Source organism: Pyrus communis, chromosome 4 (genome assembly GCF_041283825.1).
Source record: "Pyrus communis isolate YQ-2024b chromosome 4, ASM4128382v1, whole genome shotgun sequence".
Taxonomy (NCBI): Eukaryota; Viridiplantae; Streptophyta; class Magnoliopsida; order Rosales; family Rosaceae; genus Pyrus; species Pyrus communis.
The window spans coordinates 19,913,565-19,934,074 of NC_142568.1; the positions used below are offsets into that span (position 1 = coordinate 19,913,565).

At 34.7% G+C, this 20,510-nt stretch overlaps 2 protein-coding genes across 2 annotated transcripts; one reads left to right on the top strand and one right to left on the bottom strand.

Annotated features, from left to right (window-relative positions):
* Positions 1-286: 286 nt before the first annotated feature.
* On the bottom strand, positions 287-1,570 carry LOC137722603 (expansin-A4-like). The gene is made up of 3 exons (XM_068461645.2): positions 1,386-1,570; positions 913-1,234; positions 287-760 (listed from the first exon to the last, which is right to left on the bottom strand). Exons 1-3 carry the CDS (start codon positions 1,525-1,527, stop codon positions 457-459), a joined length of 768 nt encoding a protein of 255 aa, XP_068317746.2. The 5' UTR covers positions 1,528-1,570; the 3' UTR covers positions 287-456.
* A 15,460-nt stretch (positions 1,571-17,030) lies between these two features.
* Positions 17,031-17,894, top strand: LOC137722577 (non-specific lipid-transfer protein). Its single transcript, XM_068461614.2, has 2 exons — positions 17,031-17,465; positions 17,700-17,894. Exons 1-2 carry the CDS (start codon positions 17,128-17,130, stop codon positions 17,707-17,709), a joined length of 348 nt encoding a protein of 115 aa, XP_068317715.2. The 5' UTR covers positions 17,031-17,127; the 3' UTR covers positions 17,710-17,894.
* The last annotated feature ends 2,616 nt before the right edge of the window (positions 17,895-20,510 follow it).

Below are 20,510 nucleotides of genomic sequence, written 5' to 3' on the forward strand. Positions count from 1 at the left end.
GCTTAACAAAAATAAACGAAAACATGCACAAATGAATCTAGTTACAAAGGTTTGGAGAAAAAAAAATTGAAGCTTGAGGGCTTTTGAGATGTCAATAAAGAAGCACTAAGTTGTGTTTGATGTTACATGTTTAGAACTGGTTCTATTTCTATTTATTTTCCAAATATACAGTTTATTGTCGGGTTTTCTCTAGTTTTATTGTCTATTGATAGTTTGTAACCAGTTCTTTTTTTATTTATTTTCTAATTCTGTGCATTTACCAAAAACAATTAATGAGAGAGAAATATAAACATAGTGGCATACTTAGCTGGATGTATAAAATTTGCATCTACATCATTGATGTGATATTATACTTTTACAAAATCAAAGATGATAACTGCAAAGCAGTTTTATGGATAATTAATTTATGAATATATAAGTCTATTTTTGTATATGTAATTGTTCTCCAGAAATGATCTAAAACTGGCCACCTTCAAAAGTCTGTCCAAACTGCCAACCAGCCGGCACGACATTGTAGCTGGTGACGGTGCGTCCGTCGCTAGTGGTGACCTTGAAGGAGAGCCTCTGGCCATTGAGGTAGGAGTTGCTCTGCCAATTCTGGCCCCAGTTTCTTGACATGGGTAGCCACCCTGTCCTAGAACCCTTGATAGACACTGCACGGACGTCCCCTGCACCCCCAACATTTGTGATCAAAACCAAGTTGAAGTATGAGTGGCCATTGATGGTGAACCTTATGCCTCCTTTCTTCAGACATGGAACCCTAAACAAGAAAATTACAACTAATTAATCACTACAAATGTGTCTTTAAGCTATTACAATTTTCTCTCGTTAGTAGCAGGTCTGGTATGTTATGTTGTTAGACTGTCAATTAAATCCTTGATAAGTTGAATTCATCTTGTTTAGATATGTTACCTTCTAAAGAGTACTGGGACAATTCCACCACGATATTCAGCGATATGCAAGAAAGCAGGCTCAGCCAAATCAAAGTGTTGAAGAGGAGGGTTACACCAGCCACCGTTGTCGTTAGACAAAGCATTATTAGGAGGACAGAAGTTGGTGGCTGTGACAGTGATGACACCGCCCGGGAGGCACCATTTGGGGTCACTCTGATGGTTGCATCTTAGTTGGTAACACGCTCCGCAACTCAAACCACTGTTGAAAAGAGCAGTGCTTAGAGCTGCGGTGCTAGTCCCGTACCCCTGGCTGTACAAGTTTCCATAACCACACGCACCTCCTACAAATAAGAGTAGACCCGAAATTTGCGTATATGAAAAACTATAACATCAAATGGTGAACAAAATTGGTGAGCGTAGCAGCTCTCATTTAGCATTTAGAAATGATTAACCGTAAGCACTATATAAAGAACGTAATCACTTCAAGCTTACCCATTGTGCCAACAGCATCACTGCCACCATAAAATGTTGCATGACCAGTATGCCATCCGCCATCGGAGGCATGCGTGACTTGAAGACTTAAGTGGCATATGAAGAAGAAAAACTGCAGGATCTTCACTGCTTTCATAGCCATTGTTTGATCTTAATCAATTTGTGAGTGTCTGTGTGTTCGTGAGTGAAAGGGTGGCTCGGCATATATAGTAAGGAAAAAGAGTAGCGAGTACCGTTCGAGCATTGAAAAATGAATAGTTGGGTGCGATTGTCACGTTGAGCTTGAGCCGAACTCAACAACCGTACTAAATGGTTTTTAATCACCTCATGACTGATTACTATTAAATTAATAATATATACGCATGTAAAATGTTATATGTTGGATTCTCCTTAATTTTTAATTCCAACTTAAAAACTAGAGATTTTTCAGTATAATTTCAATCTAACATGTATTATATATAAAATATGCATTATTACTTTTTAGGTCAGTAACTTATTCGGTATTACGTTCACTCATATAACATCACATGATATTGAAATGGCCACAACTCAAAATATTTTGGAATCAAAACCCTAGTTCGCTGCTCACTCGAGCACTCTTCTCTATGTCATTTTTCTTAATTATTTTAAATTTAACTTGGGAATTTAGTTTAATTTCCTCTAAACCGACAAACACATAACTAGTAATGTAAATTGTCAACCCCTAAATATAAAATTTTGATGATAATTTAGTTTAAACATAATTGTATTTTGTTTAGAGGAGGGGCAGTCTGAGAAAAATTTGAAGGATCACGAGGGAGTAGGAACAATAAAATAGGGTTGACATGGAAATTACAGTGACGTGTACTAATTGTTGGAGGGTTGAATCACATGGAGGATTATATTATAGATTGATTGGTTGAGCTACTGGCCGTCCCAATAAGGAGTCTTGTTAGGGAGATGATGATGTGGCAGTAGAAGTTGAGACAAGGTTGGAACTTAGAAGCACATCCCAAATTATAGTTTCCAAAACCAAAAAATTCTATTTATTAATATGATGAAACAGATATAGGTTACGCAAGTTAGTTAAGATAGTGTGAACGGTTCGCAATCAAGTTCAAGTTTACTATTTTGCATATTAGAGTAGTTTAAATGGTCAATCTTAGTTTACTAAGTTTCTTGGTTTTCAACATTAGAGTAGTTTAGTAGTAGCTGAAGTCAAAATTTTGGGACAGTTTGAGGTTGCTGTTAAGTCAACCGTTAACTAGTGGCGTGGCGCCTAGGTGGACAATGACCAAGTGTCACGTGCCAATATAGGGCTCATGTGGATATTAAAAATTTTTAAATTATAAAAGAATTTAAAATTAAAAAAAAAAAAAAAAAAAAACCTAACAATTAAAAGTACCCAAAAAAAAAAAAAAAAAACTAAAACCCTAAAATTTATGCTTTTAATTTTAAATTTGAAATTGTTTTTTAATTTTTTAATATCCACGCGGCCTAGATTGATATGTGGCACCCAGTCATTGTCTACGTAGGTGTCACACCACAGGTTAATTACTGACTTAACAACAACCTTAACGGATGTATGAAACCGTCCCAATATTTTGACTTCAAGTACCACTCTCAATTGAATAATAATAATAAAAAATAAAAAAAACTTAATGTACCAAATGTTGAAAATTAAGAAATTTAAAAATAGTAAACTGAAATTAACCCTTAAATATATGTCCTAATTAACATGCGTGCATGTTCATTGTTTCACTTGAAGTAACGTAAAGATGATGAAAATGAGGAAGGTCCTACATCTAGCAGGTAAACCAATGTTTTCATTGGAAAGAGATCATCTTCAGATCTCTTCTACCAAGATCACCGGATTAAGTGATCTGGACTTTTGAAATTTAATCCGACGCCTAAAAACAGGGGTCCCTTTAAAGGTTATAATAATTTTAACCGTTGGATCAAATTTCAAAAGTCCGGATCACTTGATTCAGTGGTCTTGGTGGAAGAGATCCGAAGAGGATCTCTTTCGTTTTCATTAGCATTATGTTAGGGTAGCCCACGCCAGGTCAGCAATTATACATCTCATAAAAGTTCTTCATAAGCACACACTCACTCCATGTATGCACCTTTGAAGGGCGCTTTAAGTCTTTATGATCGTACATAGGGCATCCCTCACCCTCCAAATTAAGGTCACACATGCATGCTACAGAAAACAACTAAAAATAACTGTAAAATATTGCACGTGCTAGGTCAAGGAAATCCAACGGTGGAAAAATATTACCCAGGTGTTCAATTCTTTCTCTGCGTATAGATTGCAAGTCGCCGGAGAATATGTGATGGTTCAATCTTTCTAATTTCCTTTATATTTCTATATGTAAGTATAGTTGTCTTTGTTTTTACATTTTAGGATTTATATATCTTCAGGGGCAGATTCATTCACATACTCTGGTGGTCCCGAGACCACCCCAGGAGTTCGAAGGAGTGCTTGTGAGGACCTCCATGATCACCCAACGGTCTGGGCAGGTGATGGAAGAGAGAATACCACCAGAGTTGTGTAGATATTGTGCAATAGAAGATTTAGAACAAGAAGAATGATTTAATTTTAGACGAGGAGGAACACAGAAAAGACAACCATGGTTTTGCTATTCTTGGACCTTGGTTCCAACGAAGAAGATTTTCTCTCTCTATTTTCCTCGTGACCAACTCTTCATGTAGTACCCAACCAATACTTTTTATACCATATATTTGACACCATTATTATTTTTTTCTAAAATTCACTTTTCTGAAAAATATTTCGTAAAATATGACGAGCTCATAGTCACCTGAACTTTCATCTCATACAATCAAATTCACTAAAATACTAAAGCAAAAATTGTGATGTTTTTGTATGTTATATGTTAACAACGTAATTAAAATAATAAACCCAAATTCTCAATACAACTATATTTTTTTTACTAAGTGTAAATAGGCACTCATTTATATGATAATAAATAAATTTACTTAAATCTGCCTAGTCCGTCTAGGCTTCTGCCTAGCCCCATCTAAGTACATAGGTTCTAGACACTAACCTAATACCCAACTAGCACCTAGCGTACCTTGATTAGTCACCACCCAAATGCTAGAAATATGTCAATCACAAAATCAAGGCCCAGTTTGAAAGCCAATACCCATAAAACACTAGCCTAATCCCTTATACGTGTAGTACACTAAGGGTGTCTTTGTTCCACCAAACTATTTCGGTTTAGATTAGTTTTAGGAATTAAGCTGGACTGACTTAAACTAGACTAAGCTAGATTGATTTAGTGAAACGTTTGGTGCAATGTCGGACTAAGAAGCAGAATAATTGATAAACTCTAAAATTATATTATTTAATTCATATTATTTTTAATACTTTTTTTATAAATTATCAGATTATAGTATTATACTATTTAATCTATATCTTTTTTAATACTTAATTATTTTTGACAACCCGTCCCTACTTTTATGATTTTATTAATTTTAAAAGAGTGAATGGACGAAAATGCCATTAAGGCGAGATTGTTGACCTTCGTTGACCATCAATTCGTGAAACGAACAGGCTGTATTTTACCGTATTTTTGAAGTACTCAACGGTACGAACCCGTGGGCGTAAATGGACCTTAATTCCAAGTTAGAAGGAGAAGTTATGAGCCTCAAAAGTAGTGAAACCTTTTATACATGTGGACTTACTATTAGTAGTAAGTCTCTATAATTAGTCAGCCAAATTAGGAAGTTTCCATTTGAGGAAACTAACCCAAAAGCCCAGAAACCCCAACCAATTCGCGGCCCAATTGACCCCCGCGACCTCCCATTTTCCAACGCCGATTCCAGCCAACTCCAGTGGATTTTTTCAACGCCACCACCAGAATCTTGAATCTCTCACTCCCCTCTACAAAACCCAACCAAGAACAACCTTGATTAACCACCGTACATGGCAGTGCGAGGCCACAAAACCCGATGAAAACCAATGGTGCTCCGACCACCCTTTTCCTTTTTCTGGTGAATCGGAAAAGCGATGGCCGATACCACCACTTGGGTTCTGTAGCCCATCATCCCAGGAGTAAATCTCGACCAGTTTTGACCCTTTTGGACCACCGTAGGCGACAAATTGACGCCAGGAAGCTTTGGGCACCCGTCGGCTTTATCGGAAAATTGATCATCTTCCGTCCACTTTTGGACTTCGTGTCAGCTATAAAATTTGTTCCTCTTGTTGAGCTCTATCTTCCTGTAAATTTTGGTAGAATTTGAAGTTAGTAAAAAAAGTGAGTTTCCGGTAGCCGGAAACCACCACGCGTTGCAGCGCTTGGCCAGCGGGCGGACGCTGCCTTTTGAAGTTAAATTCAATATTCTTTCAATTTGATAACTGTTTGATATAGTTCGGTAGTTTGAACCTAGTATGGAATACTACGCCACTGATCATTTTATGATTCGACGATCCGACCGTTGAATCATACCAAACCTTAATATGTTATAGTACGTAATATTTGAGGACCATAGGAATTGGCGGATTGAGAATCCGACGTACAGATCTTCCCAAATTGAATTTCTAAGTTTGTAAAACAAACGTTGATAACAACCTAATTCTAGCAATTGGTAGAGATCCGACCGTTGGATCGTAAAAAAGTTTTAGTATGTTGTTCTAGAAGCATTGTGTGGACTATGGGAAGTTATGGATCTTAAATCCATGGGCGGAAGTTCCAGGTTGACATGTATAGGGTTGTGGACCTCACCTTTGATAGAGACTTGACTTTTGGACACTATGCTACGAATTGATCTCAAATATTAAAATCAGTATTACTAGAGACTATGTAGGGCTTAGTGGGCCTATATTGATTAGTGAGTTATCCCAGATATATACTAGCAAAGAGCACACACTTTGTGTGTGTGAACAATTTCTATTAATAAGTGCATATATTTTTTTTACTATTACATAATTACTGTTTTGTCCTCCTTATGTAAATATTGTGTATCAAAAGTGAGGGTAAAATTGGAAAAATAAGTAGATGATTGTCATTTTCTAAAAGAAAAAGGGTAAAATAGGGATATCATTGTCATTTTGTCAAAAGGTACAAAATTACTATTTTGCCCTCCTTTTTGTCAATAATGTGTATAAAAATAAGGGCAAAATTGGAAAAAAATGGAAAAAAAAAAGTTGACAATGAGGGTTCTCTTAATAGAATATATATAGATTGTTGACTTTAGGGTTCACTGTTGACTTTTTGTAAAATTTGACAGAGACCCTCCTTAGCGTATTTCGATGCGCTGATTCCGAATCCGCCGTCTGTTTTTCGAAATTCAATCATTTTAAAATAGTTCCTTTATTAGCTGTATTTTGTACGAAAACGCATAATTTCATTAGCACGTTATATTTACCTAAATGGTTTCGTTTCTAGGCGAAATGCGTCGCAAGGACTCTTGATGCTACAAGGCGGGTTCGACTCGACGACATGATCTGTGAGTGGGTCTTTTCTTTATATATATATACAGGGAAGTGTTATTAACACTCCAAAAATCTCATTCTACACTCCTCGTAAGTGTATTTTTCTTTTCAAATATAGAAAGTTTGGAGTGTAGAATGAGATTTTTGGAGTGCCAATAACAATTCCCTGTATATATTAATTAGTTTCCATATATACAAGCATTAATAAATTCTTTATGCGATTCCCATGATTAAATTAATCTATAGTATCATTAAGAGAACCCTCCTTATCAACTTTTTGCCATTTTTTTTCTATTTTGCCCTCACTTTTGATACACAATACTTACATAAGGAGGAAAAAATAGTAATTTTGTATCTTTTGCCCCTTTTTACTCTTATTTTGCCCTCACTTTTGATACACAATACTTACATACGGAGGGCAAAATAGTAATTTTGTATTTTTTTGATAAAATGACAATCATATCCCTACTTTTTCTATTTTAACCTCACTTTTGATACACATTATTTACATAAGGAGGACAAAACAGTAATTATGTAATATTAAGATAAAATATGCACTTATTAAGAGAAATTGTCTCACCATCATTTTTCCATACTCTTTTTAAAAATTTAAAAGCTAATCACACTCCTTAATAAAAAAATAAAAAATAAAATGAAATTGTTCACACACACATAGTGTGTGCTCATCGGCTAGTGTTTATAAGAAATACCTTATTGTTGGGAAATGATGAAATAATCCTACGGGATGCACATGTAAGCTTACTATAAAGAGATGCCTTGATTATATTTACGGTCATGAATAGTATGATATTGATTAGAATTGTTGAATGGATGTGGCATGACTATATTAATGTTATATGTTCATCGTTTGCTGCACTGGTGTTGGTACTCGTCTGGGCTAGGGCTAGTCTTTCATGTGTATGTGCACCTCACACCATACGCTTACTTTGAATCCATTGTAGGTGTCAGTCCTATCGTACAAGTTGCTGTAGGCAACTCCAACTCGTATGTGTTATGCATAACATCAGCCTTAACGTGATTGTAGTACTAGAGCGTATATTATTATTATATCCAATCATGTTCATGTCAGAATACCTCTGCATTAACTTGTGTGTCAGCATGTGTCGATGAGCACCCGATATGATATGTTGCTTATGTGAGATTTTGTGATTGTGGATGTCATGCCCTTATTTACGAGATATTTGTGCCGTAATGAATTCTTGAGATTTTGCAGCCTACGGTAAGTATTTTCTTACTATAAATAGTATGTATAATTTGAAAACTATACTAGTTTTACAACGAAGGGTTATTATGTTTTCGAAAAGGTTTTTACAAATATTTGTTTCTAGGCTCACTCACCCTTGTTTTTCGCCCCTCCAGGTTTTATTGCTGAGCTTACATGTCAACGAGGATTCTTGGGAAATCTTGGTGTAGACGATTACCTTCGATGGTATAATTCTTAACTTATCTTGCTGTAATGTACTTATACTCCAACATCACGTGTGAAATATGTTCATTTCTGCTTTTAGCGCACTCTATTACTTAGGCACTTTTAGGTTTAAGTTTATACACATTTTCCACACCACTACACTTTATGGCTTTGTCACCTTCCAGGTGTCAGCCAACATAGCTCGATTCGGAGTCTAAGTGGACATTCCAAGTCGGGATGTGTCATTATTAGTTTTATCTTCTTATTTTTGGTTTCTAGAGTCCTCTTCATCTCTCCTTTTTCTCTCCCTATTTTTCTTTGACCTACTCTAGAAGCTGGAGAGCTCCATAATGCACGGCAGAAAAATCCATCTAATCCTGTTTGAATTCCAGACCGAATCCATCTGGAAGAAAAAACGCACAAGATGAAGACAAAAGCAAAAATGGGCAGGGTAGTGTATAACCACCCCTTCCCCATCTAAATATTGTAAGGCTTCGTTTAGTAAGCCAGATGGAATAGGTTGTGACCAATTAAAATGGACTTGAATCCAGTATGTTGCTTGTTATGTCAAAATGGGAGATGGTCAAAATTGAATATGATGAGTTCTGAATTCACAATAAAATGAGTTATCTAACATTTCCTTATACATAAGTTACAAGTCTCTGCCAATCCAATCAGATTTTTAAGGCTCAATCTCATGCAGCCCACGAAATTAGTCCTAAAATTGTGTGGCATGGGGCCACGGTAATAATAAAGCGGAAAGAGGGAAGTTGGAAGTTGGAACTAGGAGGCATAAATTCTATACATTCACCTAAACCCTAATTAAGAGATATGGGCCATCTATAATTGGATTGTTAAATAATATTGGTCATGAAGTTTTTGCACTGAAATGAACCCACAATACTCAATATTGTTCCACTCAATGACATTGGGCCGTCTTGGGCTTCAGTTCTCATATTGAGACGCTTCGGGCCAAATTGGGCCTCAATTCGCAATTATTTCAAAACAAAACCGACGGTGAATGAGAACCCCCCAGTGGGGTCCACCCTCTGGTTGCCGGTGAATCATTAGGATTTAATTTATGGGCGGTCGGGTAAAAGTACCATTCCACTGAGTTGACGACAGGTGCCACTTCCGTCCTTCTATTCTTACACTTGAAAAGACGAAGGCCTCCATATTATGCCGCCGCGTGTCAATATTTACGAGTGATACCGACACTCCTAAGTACCGCACACCATAAATTGTTTTTTCAATTTTTTTTTTTTTAACAAACAATATTACAAGTACTAAAGTGGTGAGAGAGTACACTATGCCTTATAATGTTGTAATGGACTAGCCATAATAATGTGCTTCTAATTCGCGTCTCTAGCGATAACCGAACATAAAATTTCTTATTTACAAGCAGTGATGGAGCCAGAATTTTGTAATAATAGGATCATGAAAAATAAGCTTTTCACAAGAAAAAAAATTAATGAATTAACCTACTTATAAGTATAAATATATGTCACTTAATAATAATGTATGACGTTATTCATTTTCACTTATAAGTGAAATTTCTTAGATTCAAATATCGTAAATGATAAGTTCACAACCAATTCATTCCTCTACTCTTTAGTATAAATATATAGTTGTATTAAAAAAATTACAAAATATATGTGGTTGGTTGCCATGAGTCTTAGAAGAATGTCAGAAGGCTCACATTGTATATCTTACGTTACAATTGCTCAATTATTAGGATCAATTCAATCCATTGAAAAGAAAACTAAAACTCCATCATTGTTACGATTACTAGGGTATGATGATAATGTAAATTGTGATTAAATTCAAGACTTAATAAGAAGATAGTTGTTGAAATAATTAATGTGAGACGTAATAAGTGAGTTTTGTAATATTCTAATTGATAAGCGAAAGATGAACATATGTAGTGCATAAACAGATCAAACAATGACTAGCCCACATGAATTAGGAAGTAAAATTCGTATCTCCAGTCCAATTGATGAAGCCAAATTTCAATTGGATGGTATGAAAAATATCTAGCACGGCTCCACCTACACCATCCAAACTGGTCTTCTTTGAACTAATTATGAGGTCAAGACAACAAATACAAGGAGAAGCACTGGGTTATTGGGGTTGTGAGTATACATTGCTACCAGTGTAGCTCTGCTACTACTTACAAGTTTAGAGAAATGTCACTATACGATTGTATTAAGTACTTCATCAACTTTAAATTTTGACATATGCCCACTAATATAACTCTAATTAAATCGTATTTTTTTAATTCTTTTTATATCCTCAATCCCACATTTAAAACAATTATAAATATAACAAATGACATCATCTATACTAAGGGGGTGAAAAAGTGGGCTAAGCCTCATAATTGACTAGTAATAATGTGGTTCAAAAAAAATACAGTTAAATTTAATGTTTTCAATCTCTCATTATAGCCTTGACCCCTTTGCCCAATGAATCACCAAATTACGAGTTCAGAGAAATGTCACAATACGGTTGTACTAAGTGCTCCATCAACTTTAAATTTTGACATATGCCCACTAATATAACCCTAATTAAATCGTTTTTTTTTTAATTCTTTTTATATCTTCAACCCCACATTTAAAACAATTATAAATATAAAAAAATATGTTGTGTTTTAACAAATGATAGGGTTAAGTCTCACAATGGGCTAGTAATACTGTGATTCATTAAAAAAAAATTACAGTTAAATTTAATGTTCTCTCTCTCTCTCTCTCTCTCTCTCTCTCTCTCTCTCTCTCTCTCTCTCTCTCTCTCTCTCTCTCTCTCTCTCTCTCTCTCTCTCTCTTCACCAAATTACGAGTTCAAAGAAATATCACTATACGGTTGTACTAAGTGCTTCATCAACTTTAAATTTTGACATATGCCTACTAATATAACCCTAATTAAATCGTATTTTTTTAAATTCTTTTTATATCTTCAATCCCAGTTTTAAAACAATTATAAATATTACAAAAAATGTGCAATTTTTTTTTAACAAATGATATCATCTACACCAAGAGAGCGTAGGAGTGGGCTAAACCTCACAATGAGCTAGCAATAATATTAATGACACATTATTTTGTTTACAAATTTAGTTTAAAATTTTGGTCATTCTAGTATTATCCAATATATAATAGCTATTCTTCGCCAAATTCCAGTTTGCAAAGCTGCAAAAACTCCATGGAAAACTTCTCCACTAAACCCAAGATCTAAATTTGTGATCGAAAATTAAAACAACTTTGAACCTGTAGGCAGAAATTTTTGATGTAATAGTTAGTAGTACGTGAAGTTTCTAGTTAACATGTAACGATCAGGAAAGAAGGAATATTGATATATTGTGTGCAAAAACTGTATTATTTTTTTAATCAATAAAAAAGAACTAGTTGGTGGCTTTGCTAAGGCAGCTCACTCTTTCAGGAGCCGAGAAGACTTACAGAGACAATTCAACATCAATCTGTCCACTATCGTGCGAGTCACCAACATCATGTGAAATACAAGCCTAAAATTTTATTTTGGTTAATTTTGGAGAGAAGGCGAGAGAACGGAAGACTTAATGCCCACCACCATGCAAAACAAGAAAACTTAACCAATATGACTACAGGCTCTAAAGCCTATGTGAATACAAAAGGGAATGTAAGGGAGGTTAATTTATAATAAAATCTTGTAAACTAAATAACGAGGAAGTTGATGATTAAATAATTACTTAAATATTAATTAACGTACTTATTTCTATAAGTGATATATTATTTAATTTATAAAATTAGTCTACAAATTTAATCTACCTAACATTATTCGATACAAAACCCTAATTTCTCCAAATATAGATAATGAAGATGAAGGTAGATGAGCGTGGACCACAACCCATTCTTGCCTTTCGGTGCAGGCATGGCCAGTTATGGCACGATGTCAATGTGGGATCCGGGTTCTCTGCCGTCCCATTTTCCATACATTTTCATTTTTTTATATTTTGTACGATCACGATTAAGTCACGTCAATATTTTATATTGAACTTTTTATCTTATTATCTTTATAAAAAAAATTAATATAAAATATTAACGTAAAAATGTATGAAAAATAAAAGGGTAGAGAAGCCAGGTCTGTCAATGTGGTCGATCGGCTCACATATGAAAGGGCTTGGCACACTAACCCGTACTACATTATACAAGATTGAAATATTGGTAATGGTGAGGAATACATATTTTTTAGCTTTATACATATTTATTTAATTATATTTATTGTTTTTATTTGAGTTATTCAATTTAATGGTAAAAAAATAAAAAGAAGTGTGTTAAAAGCTAAAATGAGTTGAACAATACTTAGCTTCTAACCACAAATTAGTGGTCCAATAGTAAACGACGGATTACAAGGTTTTCTAAACTAAAAATTGGAGGTCTTAGGTTCAAAACCTGTTATTGGTGTAGAAGCCAGATTTGTGACTAGATGAAGGTTGAAATACCTCTGTGAGTCCCCGACCTCCCGAAGGGATTACCAAATTTACTAAGTAGCCAATTTTTTTTTGTAACAATATTGCATATTTTTGAACTTACTGACAATTATTATTATGTGAAGACAAGATCTAGAAAAATTATAACTTTTACAATGTGGAGTTTATTCTTATATTATATGTAACTAACCCAAATTGGGATCAGAAATTTTTTTATGATTATATGTAGATTCGATTTTCGCTAAAAGTAAATTTGAACTATATTATTATGGCTAGCTCATTATGAGACCCACTCTTCCACCCTCTTATTGTAAATAATGTTGTTTGTGCAAAAAAAAAAAAAAAATATATATATAAAACTTAAATAAATCCAGAATAATAAATCTCATGACCAATAACTCCAGCAGCACAGCTAAAGGTTAAAGATGATTATTGACGAATAAAGTATTCACCTTCCAATCCTGTTGAGGTGGAAAGGGTAAAATTCATCATCGACTTTCAATTTGGACTATATTTAAGATAAACATTCATTTCTTACTTCATCATTGAATCTAATGCGTCATCGATTCAATTCTATCTTAAACACTTTAGAGGTTATGAAATGAAATTTAGTTGTTAGACCTTGGTTATTAGATCATTGACCAAGAATTTAACAGTTCTATACACGGAGGCTACTAAGAAATCTCTTCTTCAAAGTATGGTTCAACAGTGAATTTCATTGGCAAATAGCTTTAAAATTGAAAACTTGCTCGGATTTACAATAAATTAGATTCTCATCCCTCATTTTGCTATTTCATTGATTAAAACCTTATTCATTTTCAATTGTCGATCAAGATCCTTGGGTATTAATAACATCATTAATTATTTCAATAATACAATATTTTTTATTTTTAAATATATTCCTTTAGTGTTATAAATGTTACAATTAGTATATTTATATTTATGGCAAAATTTTTTCTATCATATATTTTTATTTTTAGTTTGTACCCATTTTTAATTTGCAAACCTTTTTAAATTTGTACCAATTTTCGTTTTCAATTTTAACCCATTTATTAATTTCTTTTTGTGCCCATATTTTTTGAAGTTTTATTTGTATTTGTGCCCATGTGTTTACTGTCACGTGACATTATATAATTAATCAATGATGGAAAAATTACATATAGTGTAACATCCCACATCGTCCAGGGGAGTGGATCCTGTAAACCTTATATGTATATTTCCATCTCTACCTAGCACGAGACCTTTTGGGAGCTCACTGGCTTCGGGTTCCATCGGAACTCTGAAGTTAAGCGAGTTCGCGCGAGAACAATCCATGATAGGTGACCCACTCGGAAGTTCTCGTGTGAGTTCCCAGAAACAAAACCGTGAGGGTGTGGTAAGGGCCCAAAACGGATGATGTAGTGCTACAGTGGAGTCAAGTCCGGGTTGTGGTGGGGGTCTGGGCCGGGATGTGACATATAGTATATTTATGTTTTATGGCTAAATTTTGTATCATATATTTATATTTTTAGTTTGTACCCACTTTTAATTTGCAACCTTTTTTTTAATTTGTAGTATTTTATTTTTAGTTTTAATTTATACCCATGTATTAATTTTTTTTCTACGCCCATATTTTTTAAAATTTCATTTGTACTCATAATTTTTAAATCTTTTATTTGTACCCTAATTTATTTATAATGTACCCATTCTTCTTTTTTAATGTACCACTTTGTTATATGTGAAATGTACCAATTTTTTTAACACTATGGATACATTCTTTTGCCATTTATTATTTCTTATTGTTACATAGTTTTTATCCATTTATTCAATCAAAATGTTTGAATTTTTTTATTGTAGCCGTTTCTAATAGTATTATAATGAAGGATTTTAAATTTATAGGATTATAAATCTCATAAAATATCAAACAATTAATGTCAAAACTATAAAAATATAAATATTAATAGTAATATAATGAGGTGTACAAAGTCAAAGAACTTTGATCAAATTTTGAATACCATTAAGATTTTAGTCAAAGAGTGTTAGGGACTAAGAACCGCATTCAAAGTATCCCCTTAATAAAACAAAAGATGGCCTTTAATCTTATTGACAACCACTTTGTTGACACAATATTGAAGCTTAACAATTAAGCAACGAGGAAAAGAGAACTAATTAGATAGATAAAGAGCCAGTTAGGGTGAGTTAGCTAGAGAATTAATCCCTCGAGAGATCTGGTCCACGAGTTCTTTTTTTTTTTTTTTTTACTTGATTTTGGTCAGAGGACAAATAATATTGAGAGGGATGCTAAGGTACACGCGTCAACGAGAAGGGACACTGAACAGGAATCAATTACACACCATGCACCATTGGCCATTAATTTCAAGGGACCCCGACCTTAATTGTGTGCCCACCCAGGTGCCAGCAACCAGTAATTTGGACGGAGACATGTTTGGGGTGCCACAAAGTTTGGTTTTTCTTCAGCCAACTGGGAAGACATTATCCAAGGTTAATATTTTTTAATTACCTGGTTTTACCATTAAAGACATATACACAGTGAAGATCTACCACGATTTTTTTCATTGTTTCAATCAAGGGTGACATTTTTGTGAAGTACACAATAACTGGTTATGAAATAGCATCGAATTGGCAGAAATAAAATGGTTGTTTTTCGTAGTGCTTGTAATTGATTAGTTGGTGCAATGAAACCTATCTTAGGGTTTTCATCAAAGGTGACGCTAAAGAGACCATCTACTTGAATTATATTTTGTAGATTACATGATGTAGCATTTGATGATTGAATTCTTTCTTTAAATTACACAAAAAAACTTAGAGGGTGTATTCAATTAGGAATTTGAGAGATTTTAATGGATTTATAAACTTCTTTAAAATTCTAATTGAATACACTCGGATTTCTAAGGATTTTAATAAACTATCTTAAAATCCTGATTGAATACACATTGAATTTAAGAACATCACTTAAAATCCTGATTGAATACTCCTAAATTCATTAAAAAAAATTAAAATTCCTCAAAATCCCAATTGAATACACCCCTTAATATTAAAAAAAAAATTAACCATCAATTAAAACATTATATGGTTTTCAAAATATGATTTCCATATATAACATTATATAATTAAGTACCTTCGCTTTCACGTAGGTGGTGAGTGACGGATCATTTATGTGATTGGAGAATATTTTAATTGTGACGGGAATACAAGTGATATACCACGTGTTTTAATAGAAATGGTGAGAAATTTTATTTTTTAAATTATTAACTTTTTAGCACACATATCTCACTATTTGTATAATGATACGTGGTGTACCAACTTGTGTACCGATCATATTGAAAAAATCTCACATGTGATTGGGCTAGAAAGTTCAATTTTTTGCTTAAGAGAAATTAAGGGATTTAATTGTAATTAAAAAAAATAGAGCATGGTACGTACCAAAAGCATTAATTTCATCACAACGACCAACCAACTTCCTCCCAACTCCCACCACACGTACATGCGCATTTTCTTCTGTAGTTGGGTGCACACTGGGTAATGTATTTCTCACTCGGGTAATATTTAGGGGATCTAATTTTTAAATCAAATTGTGTGGACTAAATGATATAATTGTTGATGATTGGATTACTAATTAAATGTCGTTTAACGTACTTATTTTTTATCAGTAATATGCATCATTTGGTTTCCCGAACATTATCCTTCTCACTATATATTTACTAGCAAGAATATATATCAAGGAAAATACGTGGTTGCTTTTTTTTTATTGGAATTTTAACAAAATATTTTCGGTATTGTTCACTTTTAACGAAAAATCACTTTTTTACATTTCCGTACTATTCACTACACGTTTATTTGTCATTTTTTCATTAAACCTAAAGTTTTTTTGGACTTTTTGTTAGTTTTCTTTTTTTGTTTTTTAGTTCAATACAAGGTTGCTTATATATAACTTTTCACAACAATGGAGTATAGAAATACTTTCTTTCATTTGTAAGAATGTATTGACTATAGGTTCAACTCTTTTACATGACGAATTCAAAACTAAATTATTATGATCGATCAATCGTAAGACTTGTCCCAAATATCTATTACCATTTAAGATAAAGTATCGTTGTATAAAAAAGAAATCATTCTTCATTAAAGACAAATCATAATTTGAGTTGTGTTCCGACTAATTTTTCAATACCTTTAAAATATAAGGAGTACTTCAAGTTTATAATTCATCGCAATGATTGAGGTAACAAGTAATTAAACACGTAAACGTACAAATTTTTTTGACCACTATACCCTTCGTTCACACGTTCTCTCTTAATTTTTCTCTATATAAGCACCACCATAGTGCCTTTACAACTCACTAACTGCACGAGTCTTCAATTCAAGTTCTTTCGCATCCATTACTCATACACACTTTGGTAATCCACATCCTAATTAATTCGTTATGGCTAGCTCTGCAGTGATCAAGCTTGCTTTGGTGGTGGCCTTGTGCATGGCTGTCAGCGTTGCTCATGCCATAACATGTAGCCAGGTGAGCGCCAACCTTGCACCATGCATTAACTACGTGAGGAGTGGCGGAGCTGTCCCTCCAGCTTGCTGCAATGGAATCAAAACCATTAACGGCTTGGCCAAGACCACCCCTGACCGCCAGGCTGCTTGCAACTGCCTGAAGAACCTTGCCGGCAGCGTCAGTGGTGTTAACCCTGGCAATGCCGAATCGCTTCCTGGAAAGTGTGGAGTCAACGTCCCCTACAAGATCAGCACCTCCACCAACTGCGCCACGTAAGTATCACAAAACCCAAATTACCGTTGGATCAAAATTAACTGTTTGACAGTATCTCACAGAACCCTAATTCCCGTTTGATCTAACGGTTGAATTCCATAACCTAAACAAATGCATACCTCGTTAATAATTGTTTTTGTTTTGGCTAATGCATCTTCCTCAAGAACAACGATATAATTTATTGACTTCTCTGTGTTTTGTTTTTCTTTTTTTCTTTTTCGGTATGATTGCAGCGTGAAGTAAGCTTGAAGGGAGATGATCATTTTCGGCGGCAGATAATTATAATAGAGTGAAAATAAAACGTGGTTTTGCGATCCGGCCACAAGGGGTTCCTCATGAGGGAATCGTTTAAATTATTCTATGCTACTTCTGTATCATCCCTATGCATCCATGTAGAATTAATTAATAATATATGAAGTTTAAGTAAAGTTCTCCTCTTTTGCTATATTCCTTTTTAATTACTTAAATTCCTCTTCCTCCCACAAGAAACTAAACAAAAATGGAACGGAAAGAGATACGAAGAAAAAAGGAAGCAAAACTAGCATGATCAACCGCTGGATTGAATTCACCAATGACTGTTAACATTAAAGACTTGTGATGTCGTCGAGATTACTACATTTTTCGCTAATAAAAAATGGAGTGAAAAATCTAAATCTCAAGGTTTTTTATTTTGAAAGCCAATAGATTAAAAGCTCCTGGTTGTTGAGCCTGCTATTGTTAGTAAATGATGCCCTTAGTTGAGAAAAATGATGAATTAATTTGGGTTGGGACTTTCTCTGCCATGAGCTACTTGGTTACAAACTAATTATGCTATGATACTCAAGCTCATTTTAGAGCTACTGTTCAAAATAAAGTGTGGAGACTTAAAGGTATTAACCTAGAATATTAGGATATGCTAAGATTATAGAACAAAGGCAGAAGGAATGATAAAAAGAAGAAGAAGAAAGCTCTGTATAATATTGAGAAGAATATGAAAATGTAATTGTCTAAAAGCGACTGCTACAACAGCTATTTATAATAGCTAATATCTCAATACACAATGACTCAATTACCCTTTCTAACAACTTTATCCTAACAAACTCAAACCAATTGATTAACCAATCTAGTTACATGAATCAGTTATAACTATATGGTTATTACTCCCCCCTCAAACCAAGCTGAGCTACCGAAGCTGAGTTTGCTGCAGAACCAACGCTCAAGCCAAGGATTCGACAATGTCTTTGACATATGGGACTATGTAGTCCCTTGGTGAAGACATCAACTACCTGATCCTCTGTCGGAATATAGTGAACCATCAGATCTCCTCTCTGAACCTTCTCACGCACAAAGTGATAATCTGTGTCCAGATGTTTGATCTTGGAGTGAAAGACTGGATTTGAACTTAAAGCCAAAGCTGAGAGGTTGTCACAGTATAAGGATGGCGGGGCTGATATGGATTGATGAATATCCTTAAAAACTGAACGGATCCAAAAGACATCAGCTGCACAATGTGCTAAAGCCTTGTACTCTGCCTCTGTGGAGCTTCTAGAGACTGTGGATTGCTTTTTAGACTGCCAGGAAATCGGATTTGTCCCAAGATACACAACAAAACCTGTAATGGATCTTCTGGTGTTGATATCTGCTGCCCAATCGGAGTCAGAATAAGCAGTTATATTGAAATCCTTGCTTTTTGTATACTGTAAGCCATATCTAATAGTGCCTTGTATATATCTCAAGATTCGTTTGACCAGAAACATATGTAAATCAGTTGGTTGTGCCATGAATTGACAAACCATGTTCACGAAATGGGCTATATCAGGCCGAGTAAAAGTTAGATACTGAAGAGCCCCAACTATGCTTCTATAGTGACTCGGATCTGATAGCATTGTTCCTTCACCAACAAGAAATTGAGTGTGAGGTTTAGACAGTGTTGAGGTAGACTTGCAGTTCTCCATACCTGGCTTGTGTAACACATCTTTGGCATATTTAGTCTGTGATATAAACAAGGAACCGTCATCTCGATACTGGATATGCAACCCCAAAAAGTATGTTAACCTCCCCATATCTTTGAGATCAAACACATCAGCAAGAGCATCGATTACAGACTGTATTTTGAGTGAGTTTGAACCAGTGAGAATGATGTCATCCACATACAACAATAAGAGGATCATGTCTCCACCATCAACTTTGACAAAGAGACTAGTATCTGAAAGAGAGGATTGAAAACCAATAGCAGGAAGAAAGCTAGTAAATTTCGAATTCCAAGCTCGAGGAGCCTGTTTTAACCCATACAGGGATTTGACCAATTTGCAGACATGATCAGGACATGTAGCATCCACAAACCCTTGTGGTTGTTTCATATAAACCTCTTCTTCCAAGTCTCCATGAAGAAATGCGTTTTTGATATCAAGTTGCCTTAATTGCCAACTAAACTGAGCTGCTAAGGCTAAAATAAGTCTGACAGTGGTATGTCGAACCACTGGACTGAAAGTCTCTGAGTAATCCAAGCCGTGCTCCTGAGAATATCCCTGTGCCACCAACCGGGCTTTGAACCTAGATATACTACCATCTGGATTTTTCTTTACCTTATATACCCACTTAATTACTTCCAATAACTGATCGATGGGATGGAGGTGGAACAAGTATCCAAGTGCCTTGAGTTTTCAGGGCATTAAATTCCTCTTGCATGGCAAGTTGCCATTCTGGTTTCAATGATGCAGCTTTAAAATTTCTAGGTTCTTCCCCATCTGTGATATCAGCAAGAAAAGAAAAACCCCCAGACAAATGGGCACTGAAGTTGGTAGAAAAATCAGCAAAAAGTAATCCATCAAGATTTAAGGAATGCAACTGAGGTAGAAAAGCAAGACATCCCACATAACTCTTCTTAACAATAGTACCAGTTTTTAACCTGGTTTGGATACAACTCGGATTTACATCTGTGATGACTGAAGTAGTATGATGGGAAGGTGAGGTAAAAGGAAGAACTACCTGGAGTTGGGCAGGATCAATGACAGGAAGCAAAGGAGTAGTGTTAGGTGGAGAGGAATGAGCATCAGGTGTTCCAG